Below are 16344 nucleotides of genomic sequence, written 5' to 3'. Positions count from 1 at the left end.
TCATTTCCTATTACATCGGGCCACATTGTCATCACTGTGAAAACCACAAGTTCAAGTTCCACAGTTACAAGCTTCAGTTAGAAATGTTCACAAGTACAAACTAAACTGTGCTGTTGAGCAGAAAATGTATTCAAACTCTAGAATGGATGTCACTACTTTTCAGACCTTACAAAATCTTTTTAGAAACTGCACATTTTACAGGACGAGCACACACGATGTTTCATTCAAATATTTATTTTCCAAATCCAGAAATGACATAACCACTCCTAACTTTGAAATGTGCTTTACATGTATTAAGAAAACAACATGTCTTATGAAATTGGTATATACACTATGCTTTTATCCAGAAAGGCACCAAAGACATGAGCAGTTATTGCTTCTCGCTGGCTAACAACATAAAAAACCAAGACGAGAAGATTTTAAGTGAAGTCAAACAAAACATTAGCAACACAATTAAGAGCCTTTTAGTTTTCTCTCATAATGTAACAATCTTTAATTGAATGGTTAAAAAAAGCGAATAAGACAAAAGTGGTGTTGTGATAGCTAAAATATATATTATTTATTACATAAATACAATAGTCTTAATAAAGCACATTTTGTGTGCAATATTTACTCCCTTTTGTGGCTACAGACTGTCCACTAAGTGTGCAAGGGGGGAAAAAAACAACGTGAGAACATCCTTAATACAAAATACAACTTCTAAAATTTGTATTTATAGAACATACATTTGTAATAAATTATTTTAAGTACAATTTTCAAGTTGTAACTATTGGGGGAAAAAAGAGCTCTATGCCTATTACTGTAATGGAGTGAAAATGGACTTTGATATGGCTGCGATTGTCAGAACATTAGAGTGTTTATTTTACAGTTGTGTGCATATGATTTACCATGATTTACCATGACCATCGACACGCCTCTTCTCACAAATTGCTAAAACCCAAAAGTGAAGCAGTCTCCCCCTAAAACCTCACTCATCCCCTCGGGACTCTCAAGTCCGACCGTGAACCAGGTGACGGCGGCATACATCTTCGCAACACCAGTGAAGCTAGAGAGTGGTATGCGGGAGCCAATGAGAACTGCAGGTCCACTTTTAACTAAATAAAAAGGTAAACATGTAAGGTAACGTCCTCCTGGGGTTTACTGGTATGAACACCCAGTGTAAAGATGGCAGCAGCACTCATCGTCCTCCTCCTCCTCCTCCTCCTCCTCCTCATCTTCTTGTCCCTCTCACCTTATCAGGATGCGGGACGAGGCGGACACTTGTACCACGGTGGTGCCCAAGATCCATGCAACATTGTGAAACCGAAATCCAAAAAACTATTGTGACATGATATCCAAAAGTGAAATAACCTTGTGGTTTAGGTGGCTTAGATAACTGGGATTACAAAAATGTAACGTAAGCCATGAGGAAAACACTGTCAGCGCCACTCCTCTGCCCATTGGGGGCACCTCTCTCATGAAATCAAAGCACCTTATTTGGATCTCTCTCTGCACACACCAGTGGTCCTGCCCATAGTGCTGTGGCTCCTTTATGATTGGTCCCATGGGAAGAACTGCATACAGTCTAGTGAAGGGACCATTTCTTCTTCTCTTGTTCCCCACACGTCGGTCATTTGTTCAGGTTGATGGTGACATAAGATGAAGGTATGTAGCCTTCATCCCCATTGTTCCTACGGACACGGGTCCAGCCGTCCCCTTTGTCCTCCTCTACCACGGCCAGCACCTCCCCCTCCTGCATAGAGATGGTCCCTTCACTGGCACCTGGAAGACAGACAAACGACATGCTAGCAGCCTGTACTAGTTCATGCATGCGAGACGACACAAAAACTCTTGATGTAGTTGTGATCTCGCTCCTTATGCGAGTTTGACAAAACTTTTCCTCCACATTTTCTGATTCTGATATTTACTGATCAGAAGGCAAGCTACGATAATTTAGAAAAATATGTGCATTCACAAAGGCGACTGATTTCGAAGGCAATAGCTGCAGTTCAGAGGAAGCTGATCTCTTTTCATCTTTCCATTTTAATCAAGGATACTCACACGTCCTTGTACAGTAAAGCAGCCTGTATACATACCAGGGAAGCTGTACATGGCTGTGCATTTCCCAATAGGAACAGTTAGTTCCTCGTCCTCAAAGTCATCATCGAACTCTGCGTAGATGGCCTGGGAAGGATCAGGAGTGCTTTCATCTGAGTGAGCTCCATCGGGGCTGGACAAGAAAAACACAAGTTTTAACCGACAATACATCATTGTGCCAACTCCACCCATATAAGAGAAGGATTTAGTGTTACCTGAGTACATCGTGAGCTCCGTTATTGTTGAATGCGTGACTTTTATAACGCAAAGTCTCCCCTCGACCACCTGCCTCAGCCAGCCAAGTCTACACGAGAAAGACAGCATGAAAAGGAGAGAAAATGTAGGAAATACTGTTTATTGTGATGCATTTAATGGTCAGTATGTCAAGTGATGGTCATTTGTATCGCTTAAAATGCTCCCATCATCATAATAAATGATGACCTTGTAATGTGAATAAACAGAGGTCCGGATTACCTCATACTTGTTGAGCTCTCCGCTTAGCCGCTCAATATTCTGCGACGTCTGGCTGATTTGGGATGCCAGACTAGCAGGGTCTCCCATTTGAGGATTTTTCTCATAAACATCTTTCATTTTCCCCAGGGCCTCACTGAGGAGAGGAGAGAGAGCGAGCAACAAGGGAGGAAGAGGAGGGAGGGGTCGGGGGGGGGGTGACTTTCAGTAGCAATTGGTTCCCTGCAGAGCTCAGGGTAAACAATTCAAACACTCACACATACACCCTGGAGTTATACACACTAATGTGCACGGCATGAAGTTTATATCCACACGCTTCACTAGAGGAGTAATAACAGAGATGGATTTTAATACGCAGAAGGATACACAGATAAACGAACGCACCTCTGATCTACTTCCTTTTGCAGCTCTTTGCAAATTTCCTCTAGTTTTTGTTGTAACCTCTTCCTGCGCTGCTCTGGAGGAAGATGGGCGAAGTCCTCAGTCACTGTAGGCTGCAAGAGTTCACAGGAGAGGGCGTGTTAACACCAAACTCAGCCACACACTTAACAGTTTCATACTCAACGGTAACCATGGGACAAAAACACCTCCGGAGGAACACAAAACTTGCGGTTTGAGTTCAGCTCAAGGGACAATGTTTAAGTGGCAAACAAAATATTTTCAAATCTCCTAGTAACACATTTGTGAGGCTCCTTAATGTAAAGCCAACAGTGAGCTGAACTCAGAACCACCACCCATGGGCACACAATATGATGTAGCACTCTCATAATATTATATTGGCAGATAAACTACACGTTCAAGACATGAAATCTTGGATGGAAAAGGTGACCTAAGAAACTGTAGAGACAACTTAAGGCCACTTCAAAACTGGTGTCTCCTTGTGCTACCAAGCGTTCCTCCATTACTCCACCACCAGGTGGCCACCTCTTCAATACAACCTCAAGAGGACAGGCCTTTTCAACAGAACATGATCATGGAAGGTGCATATTCGGTCTTTCAACACAGAAACTACTGCAGTTGCCTAAGTTTTGTGAGGGGAAAATTATAACAATGAGTTGTTGTAAAGGAAAGGTGGCCAATCCTATGTCACACAACTGAGACCCCCCACACCAGTTTTGTTGTCCAAATTACCGTGTTCTTCTCTGGAGTAAACTTCTGAGGGAAAGAGAAACGGCACGTGTATAGAACATATCTTTAAATGTGGCTCTTACTTTTCCACACTAAAAATATGTTCTTACATGTTTACAACATGTACAACATATTTCGAAGAGCAGAAGGACCATGAGATCTATGCTACATGTTAACATGTTAATTGTCATCCAAGGGATTCAGCCATTCTTGCAAAGGGGGGGGACACAGCATGATGTGGCAGCCCTGATGAGTGGAGGTTTCCTGAAACCCCAACGGTCTCCTCTAATGACTCACCGATCTCCTGAGTGTCCGGAAGGAAGAGATTCTGGGTTTGACTGTCTTATTGATCTCCTTCAAACAGTATGACAGGGGGTCCCGGCCAAACTTGGGGGAAGGGGGTCCGTTAGCGGGCGAAGGCGCGGGGGGTGACGAGAAAGGTGGGAGCGTGGAGGGAGAGAGCTGGGGTGGGGGCGAGACCCGAAAGTACCGGCACCCAAGCATGAGGTATGCAGGCGGTGTACAGGATAGGGTAGAGGGGGGGGGGTGGAGGGATAGGAATAGAGGGGAGACGGGGAAGACAAAAACAACAAGTTGACACGGGAAAGAAAAAGACACCTTTAACAATTGAAAGCACACCACAAAGCCAGGAAGACGACACAGGAGTAAACCCAGCACACTGGCCCAGAGAGCATGGAAGCAAACATCTGTCTCTTTGGCTGTTATCGACACTGGTGAAAAAATAAATAATACAAAAACAACACAAAAGCAAGACAGCACGCAACCAACCCACACCAGAGGCACAGCAGCCCAACACCTGCAGTCAGACTGGAGGCAGGATGACGGGTGCTGAGCCACAGAGAGGAGCTGGGGCGGATGGGCAAATTTCAAAGTGCTAAAAGAGAATGTTAAATTATTTTCATTGTTTTATCTGACCAATGATGAGTAAAATAAGATGAGCTTCAAGATATGCTACTCCCTGGCCTCACTATAGAGATATGGTGACACTGCAAAGAAACAAAAGCCATCACATTAATCAAGTGACATACTTGGAGGTAACGACGAAGATGGAAATTTAATATATTACCCAAATTGGTAATACTGTCAAATACTGGGAATTGTACTCCTAAAATGGATTAAACTGGGCTTATTTGAATACATGTGTTTGCTATGCTCTAAAGTTCATAATAATAATTTTTGTTGGGTCTTTTTTTGGTCGCAGTTTGTGTTTACAGTGAGAATCCATACAATATATGGCCAAAACTTTGAAAAAAAAGAAAAAACATTCTGTACGCCAATTGCGCAAACTCAGGATTCTGTGCAAAAATGCATGTGCACAGCTCAAACTGTGCTATCATTTTAGGCTGACCTACATAGATACAATACCAATTCATAGATCTGAGCGGTTGTTAAAAATAGCCCGCTTAATTATCAGTGTCATTTGTGCATATAGATTGCTTTGGGCGTGAAGACTGCCATGTATGACCTCTCAGAAAGGGGTTAAGTTGAAAACATGCCGAGAGTAAACTGCAGTAATACCTCCCAGTGTCAGCCGTACAGCATGCCTAAGTGGGAAGGTGGGGGAGGGCTGTATTAGCTAAATTACACAGCAGGCTGATGTTTTCTAGTCTTCAATAGTGAATGACTAAAACAGCCCTATAACAAGGTCCCTTGTGTAAAACTGGAAGGACAGCACTATCATTATGGGAACATCTACTGGGGATGTGCTACTTTTCTTGAGTGTTATGGCGGTCTAAATACAGGAGAGCAGCTAAGAGTGGGAATGTTTAGGGGCCAAACATAAACCAAAAGCTCACTCAAGCCAATAAAGTCAGCCTCCTATTCATACTGCTCCACAGGCCTGATTGGGAGAGCATGACTGGTGACACAGAGCAGTGTGCCACACACACACACGCGCACGCACGCACACACACACACACACAAACACACACACACACACACACACACACACACAGAGAGCAAGCAGAGCACAGCCCAGATAAGACATGCAGAGAGAAGCGAGGCGCTGAACAAGCAAACACTGCAGGGAAGAAAGAGGGGATAATTTAGTGCCGATGCAAGAGGAGGGGGGTGGTCAGCTATCATCAGCTCAATTTTGGCCCCCAAGAGTGCTCCTTGTAGATAAGATCCATGATTTGCGATGTAGTGAGGCTCTCCTGACCTAAATAGATTCTCAAGGCCAAATACAGAAACGCCATTGACCTGTGGCATATGTGTGTGTGTCTGTGTGTGTGTGTGGACCTGATCCAATTCTTTTTGACCCGGCAGACCTGCTGTCATCCCCGATTGTTGTTACAAAAATCGTATTGTGAAGAGCGACATAATGCTAGCTGCTGGGCAGTATAATAGAAGCAGTGTGTTTGTGGATGCCTGTAGAGGAAAATGCAATGTTGTTTGGGCCCCGTGCTGATGAAAGCACAAACACAGCAGAATGCTGACGGCCAGTTGAACTATTGGAAACCACGCTGCAGAAGGAGGGACGGGGTTTAGGGGGGGTGCAAGGTTTATGCACTCAGTCAGGGACAGACTCATGCAAAGGTCCAGTACTAGAGGTGTGCGTGTGAGTTCATGTGTAATGTAATGCACTAGGTTCATGCATTATTATTCTTCGCCTTTGAGATGAGAAGGTTGTGTCTTAGTGCGTTTGTTTGCCACGACCACAGATCCATCATGAGTGCTCTCTGCAGAGGGGATTTCCTGGCTCCTTCCTGCTGGCTCTGTGGCTTAAACACTAAACATTGACGTGCAAAGCAGTCACCCACTAATCTGACTGACTGCCCACCTGCAGAATTTCAAATCTGCTGTCGTTGATCATTGCTGGAGAGGTTTGCTGATGCATTCATTGCACAATTACCACAATGCAAAAATTAACTTCTCTTCTAGTGAGAAATCCGGTCATTAGGATACAGTTTATCAGCCTAATGTAGAAGCTCCTACCTTACTCTTTTTGCTGAAAAGCCAAAAGTTTTTGTTCCTGTTCCTTCCCAGAAGTTCCATGGGGCCTTTCGGCGTGCCCAGGCTACTGTCAGAAGAGGCTCGGTTGATGCCCTGACTGTAATCCTCAAACTCCAGATCTCCGGGACGTTCAAAGCCTGACTTGTTCTGCTCTATTACAACCATGGAGTCCTGCATTAATGCAATTATGGAAAAGAGCAATCAAGAGTTATTTTCCAACAGATGCAGAGTCAAAACAACAAAGTGGCTGCATAAAGCCATGTTGCACAACAAAACAAAACAATTTAGCATTTTGTTTTGAGACCGACTCACATTTCTCTCATTAACATTAGTGCCGGCTTTAGTAATGCCCTCCAGGCACTTGCCAATGATAGGCATCACATGCTTCTCTGTGTCTGAGAACAAGATGTAGCCTTGTGCCAACTTCCGTACTCTCCTCTCATCTAGATCCTGCAATTTCTAGTGGACGCACAGAAACAGATGCTTAGACACTGACACCATTAGGGCTGAGACAAAACTTAATACATGGCTCTAAATGTTAGTTATTTATGACTGAAAATATGTATATTTTCCATAAGGCATGTGTCATTTCAAGTTTTTACGTGCCAAAGAAATCCGTTCATCTGTATTTTAGCATACCAATAGCAGTTATTACAGTCCCATATGTTAACAATTCAAATAGATGTCTGGGGAACATGTCAGATGTAATATTCCCTTACATTGAAAATGAGTGGCATGTCATTAAAATAGAATTGGTTCTGCTCCTTGTTGTACTTCTGGAGCTGAGCAGCATAGTCGTTCTTACACTCCTCGGCGACATGTGATCTCATATGAGCTTGCTGTTTGGCCTGGAATCACACAGACAGAAAACAGGTCAACCAAGTGGGTCCGAGTCTACTTTCCTCGATGCTAAACAGTCCTTAAAATGAACAGTTTAATTTCTCCCTCGTTACTTTTTCAACGTCCGCCTTCGTGGCATTGATGTCTTGATCCGTCTTCTCGGCGTACTGCGCTGTGCGCTCTGCTTCTCTCCATTCCCTTTCAAAGCGCTTTTTACTCTGGTGTGGAGGAAGAAAGGAGCAATAGAGAGAGAAACAGAGAAAGACCATGTTCACTTCTATCAGCTAAGTGGCTGAATGAATCATTAGGGGGTTTCACCATGTGGAGCAAAGCATTTTTCTTTTTAAAAAAAACAGCTATGGGAGAGAACATCTCCAATCATAACTTCATGGGTAGGATCTTGGATTGATGATAGGCGTCTAAAATAGGCAACTGTTTTCCATTCTGTCTGTTTTTACTATAGACAAATATAGCCTGCCACATTGAGGGTGCAGCCATTTGCTGTATGTATGTATGTATGTATGTATGTATGTATGTATGTATGTATGTATGTATGTATGTATGTATGTATGTATGTATGTATGTATGTATGTAAATTCCACAGCTTCGCTCATTGCAATAAAAAAATATAAATAACAAAACATAAGCAATGCTGGACGCCTCTTGTCTAAAATGTATTTTAGAAAATCTTTTAAAAGGCTGGGTCAAGACTTACACTGTCGAGCTGCTTGTAGGTACTCTCCAAACTCTGCTGGGCCCTCTTGGCCTCCATCAGATACTGCAGACATTCATAAAGAAAATAGGCCGAATGAGAAGAGGGGAGGCGGGTCAGATGACAGACACAGAGACAGCCATGTGTAGGGGCAGACACTAAATAAACCATGACCTCCTAAAGGCAGCACAACATAGCAGACAAGAAAACAAATAGCAGTGTGTCTGCTTGAGACGTCACGTCTGCAGTGAGAGCCTGTGCATGGCTGCAGTGCTCTGCAGTCCAATGGGACAGATCGATGCATTCCTCACACAGAAGTGGAACAGCTCTGCTCCGACCATGCCTCCGCCTGGAGACACTAAGAAAGGCTTCATTCCTCCACCTCTGCACTCCTTTAAACGTCCCTTTATTCTCCTCCCACCCTTTACGGTACACTCCTCCTCAGCTGCGTGTGCTGCAGACTCCTACTGAAAATCTCATTTGTCATCCTCTCAGCCTGAACACGGTGCTGCAGGCACAGACTAGTAAATACACTCAGGAACTGCAGTGATTGGTTAATTAATCATAATCATAAATTGACAGATACTATATCTGAAATTATTTTGAGAATTGACATATCATTTAAGTGGTTGGCCTTCTCAACCGCGTCATTTCCACCTTCGTTGAGCGAAAATGCAAAAACATTTACACGCACACTCCTATTCCACCATTGTTCTGAATAACACAATATTCTGAATGTGATATGGCTCACGCAAACATTATTTGGATATTCTGAATTATTATTTCAAATGGAACATTTTCCGAAAAAGACGTGAAATATGCCGCCAGGTCGACCAGATTTTAGGAGCATTCTTTGGACATGTGTATAGTGCTATGTAAATGTGTTTTTTTACTGCGCTTTGTGACACATGACCTATTTTCTGTTCACAGCGATGTGTGTTGTACACAAACCATCTTGGCAATAGTTTGCAAAGCTGAAGGAGAGATGCAAACGACTAAGAAAAGCCGACATGTCTGGTTGGAAGGAGAAACACACCTACGTTTAAGCATTGGGAAGGATTTGGATATCAACAGGATTCTGGATATGTAAATATGACCTTTTTTTAGAAGGTGGTTGAAGGAAGGAAAGAGGGAGGCTGTGTTTGCACAGTCAAACAAGTCTGCCACCTGTGGAAAACTTTGACATGTAACATATGTTGACGACGAAGCAAACTGGCCATTCCAGTTCTTTATATTTTAACATAAAAAACGACATGTTCGGACAATGACCCCTGTTAAACAAAGCCAAGAATGGTGTGGTGGGGGCGTTTTAGATTAATCAAAATATGCACGACTACATATAAATGGGAAGACAAGTGTAATATTCATTTTCATAAGTCATGTAAACAGCTTACTAGGAACAATGTCTTTTTTTGGAATAAGGGCAAAAACAAGAATAATGTCGAGCAACAGTGTCCCGAAACCGATCACAACAGAGCAGAGCAGCTGAAGATGAAGGTGTATTTGAGGGTAAACAACTGTGGGGCTGTGTTAAAAAAAAGTCTCTCAAGCACCATTGTGACAACATAACACAATGTATTTGGTATACTCGCAGCTGCAAAGATGGACTTCAACCAGACGGATGCACTCCCAGTCGGCTCACCATCTTTCGTTCCTGCTTGAGCTCCTGCAGGTACTTTGTGAGATCGATGCAAATGTTCATCATCATGTTCTCTGCAATTAGCTCTCGCTGCCCAGCGTAGTCGTTCATTTCATTCAGCACTTCCAGGAAAGACTGGTAGCTGGAAAACCTACCATTTAAGAGGAGGAGAGAGGAAAGGGTGGAGAAATGAAAACACAGTGATGGGAGCACTGATAGAATGAGACAAACACAGGCTTAAAGTCCGCAGTGGGCCAAGTCATAATGAGAAGCTCATGACTTCCTTATTATAGCTAAATTCTGGGGCCATTTAAACAGCTTCCCACACTCCAGCAAGAATGACATGAATGACGAGGCAATTCCTGACCCTTTGAAACCGTTATTTGCAGGTTATAATGGCCAGGGTATAAATAATCCTAATTAACGTGGTAATCACAAGTCTAGATGACATGGTTTCACAGGTGAATGTAATAATAACAAAAAAGAAAAACCTCAAAAATCTTCAAGCATTTACAAGTTTTATGTGAAGACATGCTTTGCAACGGCTCACCTGCTATCTGGTTCATCTTTGCCGCTTCGTTTCAGATTATACTTCTTTGAAAGGTTCCTGTGGACAGTGAAAGTGCATCAAAGGAATGGGGAAACAAATACTTAATGACATTCTCACTGGGAAAAAGGTGAGTGGCAGTTGAATAAAGCGCACTAAATTAAACTATACTTATGCAACCACTGGCTGTTTTATACCGTTAAATCAAAAACAGCGGTCCTCTATAAACAAATTCTCCTTCTCTCCGTGACCACATCCTGTCTATCATGTGCCAGTCTGCTCCCACTTCCTCTCCTCTCCAGCAAAGCTCAGCACTACAACATGTGGGCCTGAAGACTGGGAGACAACCGAGAGAGGGAGCACGCTGCAGCCGGAGAATGAGGCCAGTGTTTCAGAGACAAGTTAGATTCTGTCCCAAAGTAGTCACAAGACCCCACAAACATTTCATAAACAGCCTTTCAACATGCACCCATGCACACACAAATCATTCGAGGCCAAAAGCACCGAGGAACAGCGACAGAAGCGGGGCCTACCTCAGTTGTTTGGCGTAATTCTGCTCAATCTCCGTCCTCTCCTTTACAAATTTCACATACTTCTCCACCAGCTCCAGGCCAGACTGTGTGTGCTTCTCAATGATGTCATATTGGTCCTGGAGAACCGAGCACAAGAGACAAATAAGGAAAAGACATTAAGCCAACAGTCTGCCGGTCAGGATGTGGATATTCTGGGTAATAACTGGGACGTTCCTCCGGTTGAGTTTAAGGTCATCTAAATGTAACTTGAATGGAAGTAATAAACACAATGACGTTGGTTCCCACATGTTGGATTTCACAAACTCTCTCCACGCAGGCGAAAAAATCTTGGCAATGATCTTTAAACTTCTTCCGAGCTTTCAAAGAGAGTCACAGGCAGGAACACGTAGGTGCTGTTCATGTGCAGAGAGCAATGAGACATACTATGAATTACATCAAATGAGCTTTCCAGAGTTAATTAAGATATTTTACACATTTCATAATATGTATAAATAATAAACCCTTCTGGCACAGTGAAACTGGTGTCACTGACATTTCCTTTTCAGATTGTACAGAATGAGGGAGGAATATTGTGTCTCTCTTCCTCTTTGGTTCCTTATTGGGCAAAGCATTTTACGACACCTTCAAGTTCTGACAAGTCTGATAAAGTGTGAGAGATGATATCTTCACCAATATTCTCTCACTCTTCATAACACCCACAGGCTTTCTTTGCTGGCGTCCTCAGTGCTGAGGAGGGGGCATGTTGAAAAGAGGATTCCTGACGAGTTGGGCCCTGTTTTTTCAAACCCTTCCTGCCCCTCGGGTAAAACAAAAAGGGGCCAAACCCAAATGAATGAGACTACGTCGAGCTTAATCACAGAACACAGTTAAAGGTTAGAACAGATGCAATCCATGGCTAAAATAACATCTAACCAATAGGCAGCGTTGGGGTTTGATTCTGAGTCATTTATAAGGGAGTAGAAGTAATGGCAGTCAATAAAGCCAACTTACAACTAGACATTTTCTTCTCAGATGTGGAAAACCATTTTACTTGCGAGAGAGAAGAACAGTAGTAACATAACCAAATGGCAGGGTTTTAGGGCACTGCTTTGTTCAAATGTAGAATACTTATTTATTTAAATGAGCAGTAGTTGTCAGCCTCCACTCCAACCTCACCACATCAACAGAGCAGAAGACTGAGGCTGCAATTATCTACACTGACCGTTAGGCACGGGACGGTATGGAAATGTCCTGTCACAGTTATCCTGGACAACATGAACCCATGGTAATGTGCGTTACATGAGGAGTATGAAAGACATTTTAAAATAGCAGTAGAGTAGTGGCAAAGGCTGGGAAGGATCTGAAAAATTGTTAATTATAGCTAATTAACTGCATGACTAAGAGGCTATGCATCATCTTATGAAACGGCTATCATAGCGGGATGAAAAGCTATGCACTGTATTATTCTCTTGATACATCTTTTGCAGACATATGACCTATTATTTGCTGGAAAGGTCTGACATTGTGAGGCAAGCAGTTGTGGGTGGAGCATCTTTGTAGGTTGGGAAGTCCTCAAACCAGTGTTTTGTCTGTCAAGTACAATACTGGGTTGCATTGAACTAATAATAATACTTCCGTCACATTGCAGCTGCACAATGCATACCTGATAAAGTCAAATTTAGCAGATTCGGGTAAGATATAGCAGTCAGCAGTTACAGACCATTCTCATTGCCTAGGACGTCAAATAGCAACGCACAAGGCACCCTTTAACGTTTTATGACGCCAAGGCGTGTGATAAAGCGTCAGTATCTGACAAGTTGGCATGTTGGTAAACAAATTCTGCATTAGGATAAAATGTCCTACTTTACTTTAACAGTTATCCTTTAATGGTCATTATGAGGTATCCATACCTCATTAGGACGTAATCATCCTGATAGCTGTAATAAATAGTTAAAGTCCTGATGCCTTTCTAGAATTAGCAGGAATATTGTCCCAGCGTGATGCACAAGAACTGTGATTTACAGTGAGTAACATACAGTTTTCACAGCAGAGAAGAAACAACGCATACTTGATTGTTTTCCTGTTCTTCTACTTCCAATAGTAAACCAGTATTTGTCTTCAATCTCACAGGATTACAATGATACAAGTAGCTGAGTGTATGGCCTTGTAGCTACTTGTACCAAAATAAAACTGTTCAGTTTGTGTGCAATTCAACTATCAAGTCAAGCTACACATCAGATCTAATTATCAAACACATCACCCGAAAGGCAATTCAATAACTGTCTCAAAAGAGTCAGCGTCAGTTTGTGAAACATAAATTGGGAAACTGACGTGAGCAGCAACACAGCTGGAGGGACACCAAAACAAACAGTTTCTCTTTTTGAAAAATGTCTGGAACAAATATTAGTTTAATGCTGAATGACTTGAAGTTTAAAGCGGTGCTTTATGTGGAATAATTTAGTTTTAGAGATCTTTAGACTCAACCAAACCTTTATGAGTGTTAGTCAACTGATTATTTCCAGAGTCCTTTGTATGTCGACTATTCTTTCCATTTAGATCAAGTGTTTCTCAAGTTGAGTTAAGCATTTATGGATGAAGAGATGTATGTGCTCTTTTAGAAATGGCAAATGATAATCTATAAATGAACTGTGACTGATGAACTCAAAACAAGAGTGCTCCAATTAGAGAAAAGCCAACCTCATTAAACCGTCTTAAAGAAACACATCTTTCAAGGACATAATCATTGTCTCGCCAAACACCAGTGGCTGTCACTTCTGCTGCGATTTATAACCATCCGTAGCCAGAGTTAATTATCTTTATCGGTCCCAATAGACTGGGTTTGTACTGAACACATGTTTTAATAAATCATAAACGGTTTGTGTAGGAAACTACCGACAACTTACTAATAATTGAACAGCAAATGACGTGTTTCTGGCCAACATCCCATTCCCACACGTGTACATATGATTAAGACATTTTTAATAGCTGTTTAACATATTTGACACATTTAATGGCATCCAACATGTCCTATACATTCCATCCCCCAACCTTTCCAGTAATACCAGACAGAAAGCTGGCATGCAGTGAACGCCACGTAATTTCAAAAAGGAGTCGCCGTGAAAGTCACCGGCCGACAAGGCTTACGTGGATGTTTCAGACCTGAGTCACTGACCCTGTCTTCTAAGTATTCGGGGCCAGGCCCGACCAGACCTGCCCCATGTGGTTCTTAGGACCGGCCTGGTAGCACTCACTATCACGGCTAATGCTTCGACACTGATCTCGCGCTGTGAAAACTTGTGCCTTAAAATAGCCTTTGGATTAACGACAATCAGGGGACAGATGCCATTGAGCTGACTTGACCCAAGAGATGACTCTCCCACCAAACATTAACACAATTACGCCTGCAGGGCTTTGTCTAACCAGATAGGCGAGGCTACCGCCCAATAAACCTACTGCAGAAAAAAACCTTTGGCTTAAGTCATATGCATTTGATATCGCCTGAAGAAAAAGGAGGACTGGCCTTTGTGTGGAGACTTTGCAGTGAAACAACTTGGTGCATTGAATAGAAACGCCTCCTATACCGACACAGAGTCTCAGATTATTACTGGGGTGCGGATGTTTCTCTGATTCAATCAAAGTAGGGCAAAACTAATTAGACTGTTGCACCGGCAGCATGTAGGATGGAAAAGGGACCAGGGAAGAGGCCCAGGGGGAGACTCTGGAATGAGGTCACAACCTCCTATCGTTGCAATGCTCCATTTTACATATTCAGGTTCCCTCAGAATGTGTGTGTAGGAGTGTTCGCAAATGTGTGGCTTCATTGCCATGGCACAGTCATCAAGGGGATGTGTTATTTGGTGGGATTTTAAACAGGGTTTGTTTGGATTCTGGATAGTGTCAGCGTTAGCAGGAAATGGCTCACCGTTTACTTTTTACAGACTGTGGCACACCGATTTGTTTCAAAGCTAGAACACAGCTTTCAACTTTTAAAGTTACCAGATGAAGCACTCTTTTTGTATATGGCTGTATTGGTCAGACATAAAAACACGGGTCCTAAGAAATCTATCTAATCTAACAAATCACAGCTAAAATTCAGATCTCTAGAAATCACCGCAGTGCTTGGTGAATGAACAACTATGCTGTTGCTCAGGTGGACACACGAGGCACTTCATCAGTGGTGGAGCTTGTCGCCAAGGCAAAGTGACAGCATCGGACTGAATCGCTATGGAAGCAAGGAGTGCCAGACTGTAAACAGTGAGACGTCCCACTGGGTACAGCCCACCTCAGCCCACTTTAAATGTGCAGAATAAATTGCATTGTGACACACATTATCAGGCCTGGCATTAAAATGCATAGTTAACATGACACGTGTGGCCTCTGTGCATGAAGATTCCAACATTTGACTTTTGATTGAGTACTTCCATGTATGATCAGCAGAAGGTGATGTATGTCTGAAACTAGACAGAAACAGACTAGTTGTCTGCACAATGCAAGTTGTAAATGTAAAGTTACAGCCGTTTGCTTCGTGCACTGCAGATACCCCATAATAATAAAAACACTGTGGAGCAGCACCGTGAAAAAAAAAAAAAAAAATGAAAAAAAAGATCCAAACAAAAGCCAAACATCCAAATCCATGTGCATACGTGGATCCAAGACTAACTGTCTCGTTTTGCACAAGAGCAACACGTTGGCGGTGGGCTGCAGCTCGCACTGCACTCTTTGTCTTAGCTCTTAAACGCTGAAGAGAAACGAACCGCAAATGGACCCGCGCTCGTGCGCGCACAGTTTTTGCAGCCTTTCGCCACTTCGTCGAGAAATGTTCCTCCCCACAGCAGGACGTTTGGCGCTTACCCGGCGGTCCCACTGTCTGCACCCAAGCTGCACTGTGTCCAGCTTGACAACTGAGACCAACCAAAAGCAAGCCAGCGGACGGACTCACCCAAAGCTCTGTGCCCCAGTCCATGTTCCGCTTGTCGGCCAAGCTGTCTGCCCGTCCCGAATACAAAGAACTTCTCCAAAGTTCTCCAGCGGGTCGGAGGACGGCCCTGGCGAGTACAATCCCGAGGTGATAAATAAGTCGTAACCACGACGCAGCGCGGGTTTGATTGCCTCAACAAATAATGTAAACCGGCATGATAATTAGTTAGTTAAATATAGGGCTGGAAGTCGTTATTCTAGTTTGCCCAAATCTTTTTCATAGCGAACGAAAGAGGGATAAACTAGCTTTCATATACGCGTCACTCCCAAATCCTAAGTCTTAAAGGGGCAGTGCACTGAGCCACAGGCGACACTTCCCAGAGGACCGCGCTGCATCCTGGCACTTTGTATCGTTTTGCGTGATGCTTTTAGTTTATCCTGGTTTTTAAGTGTCCTTGAGCCTCAAGAAGCTTTGTGCAGCATCCTGAAATTCATCATCACGCATTACATCTTCAAAACATGAAGC

At 43.1% G+C, this 16344-nt stretch overlaps 1 protein-coding gene across 2 annotated transcripts; it reads right to left on the bottom strand.

Moving 5' to 3' along the window:
• Nucleotides 1-251: 251 nt before the first annotated feature.
• trip10a (thyroid hormone receptor interactor 10a) lies at nt 252-16089 on the bottom strand. 2 transcript variants are annotated; one of them, XM_068578878.1, is made up of 15 exons: nt 15841-16089; nt 10923-11038; nt 10393-10449; nt 9846-9993; nt 8207-8269; nt 7605-7709; nt 7371-7499; nt 6964-7110; nt 6634-6822; nt 3973-4137; nt 2932-3041; nt 2551-2683; nt 2292-2380; nt 2076-2209; nt 252-1761 (listed from the first exon to the last, which is right to left on the bottom strand). In XM_068578878.1, exons 1-15 carry the CDS (start codon nt 15862-15864, stop codon nt 1610-1612), a joined length of 1761 nt encoding a protein of 586 aa, XP_068434979.1. In that variant the 5' UTR covers nt 15865-16089; the 3' UTR covers nt 252-1609. The 2 variants fall into 2 exon arrangements, with proteins under 2 accessions (XP_068434979.1, XP_068434981.1); XM_068578880.1 differs by lacking the exon at nt 3973-4137.
• Between the last annotated feature and the right edge of the window lie 255 nt (nt 16090-16344).

This window comes from Clinocottus analis, unplaced genomic scaffold (assembly GCF_023055335.1).
Source record: "Clinocottus analis isolate CAN_PGR_092001 unplaced genomic scaffold, fCliAna1.0.p SCAF_16, whole genome shotgun sequence".
Taxonomy (NCBI): domain Eukaryota; kingdom Metazoa; phylum Chordata; class Actinopteri; order Perciformes; family Cottidae; genus Clinocottus; species Clinocottus analis.
This window is presented reverse-complemented; position numbering and strand designations above follow the sequence as displayed.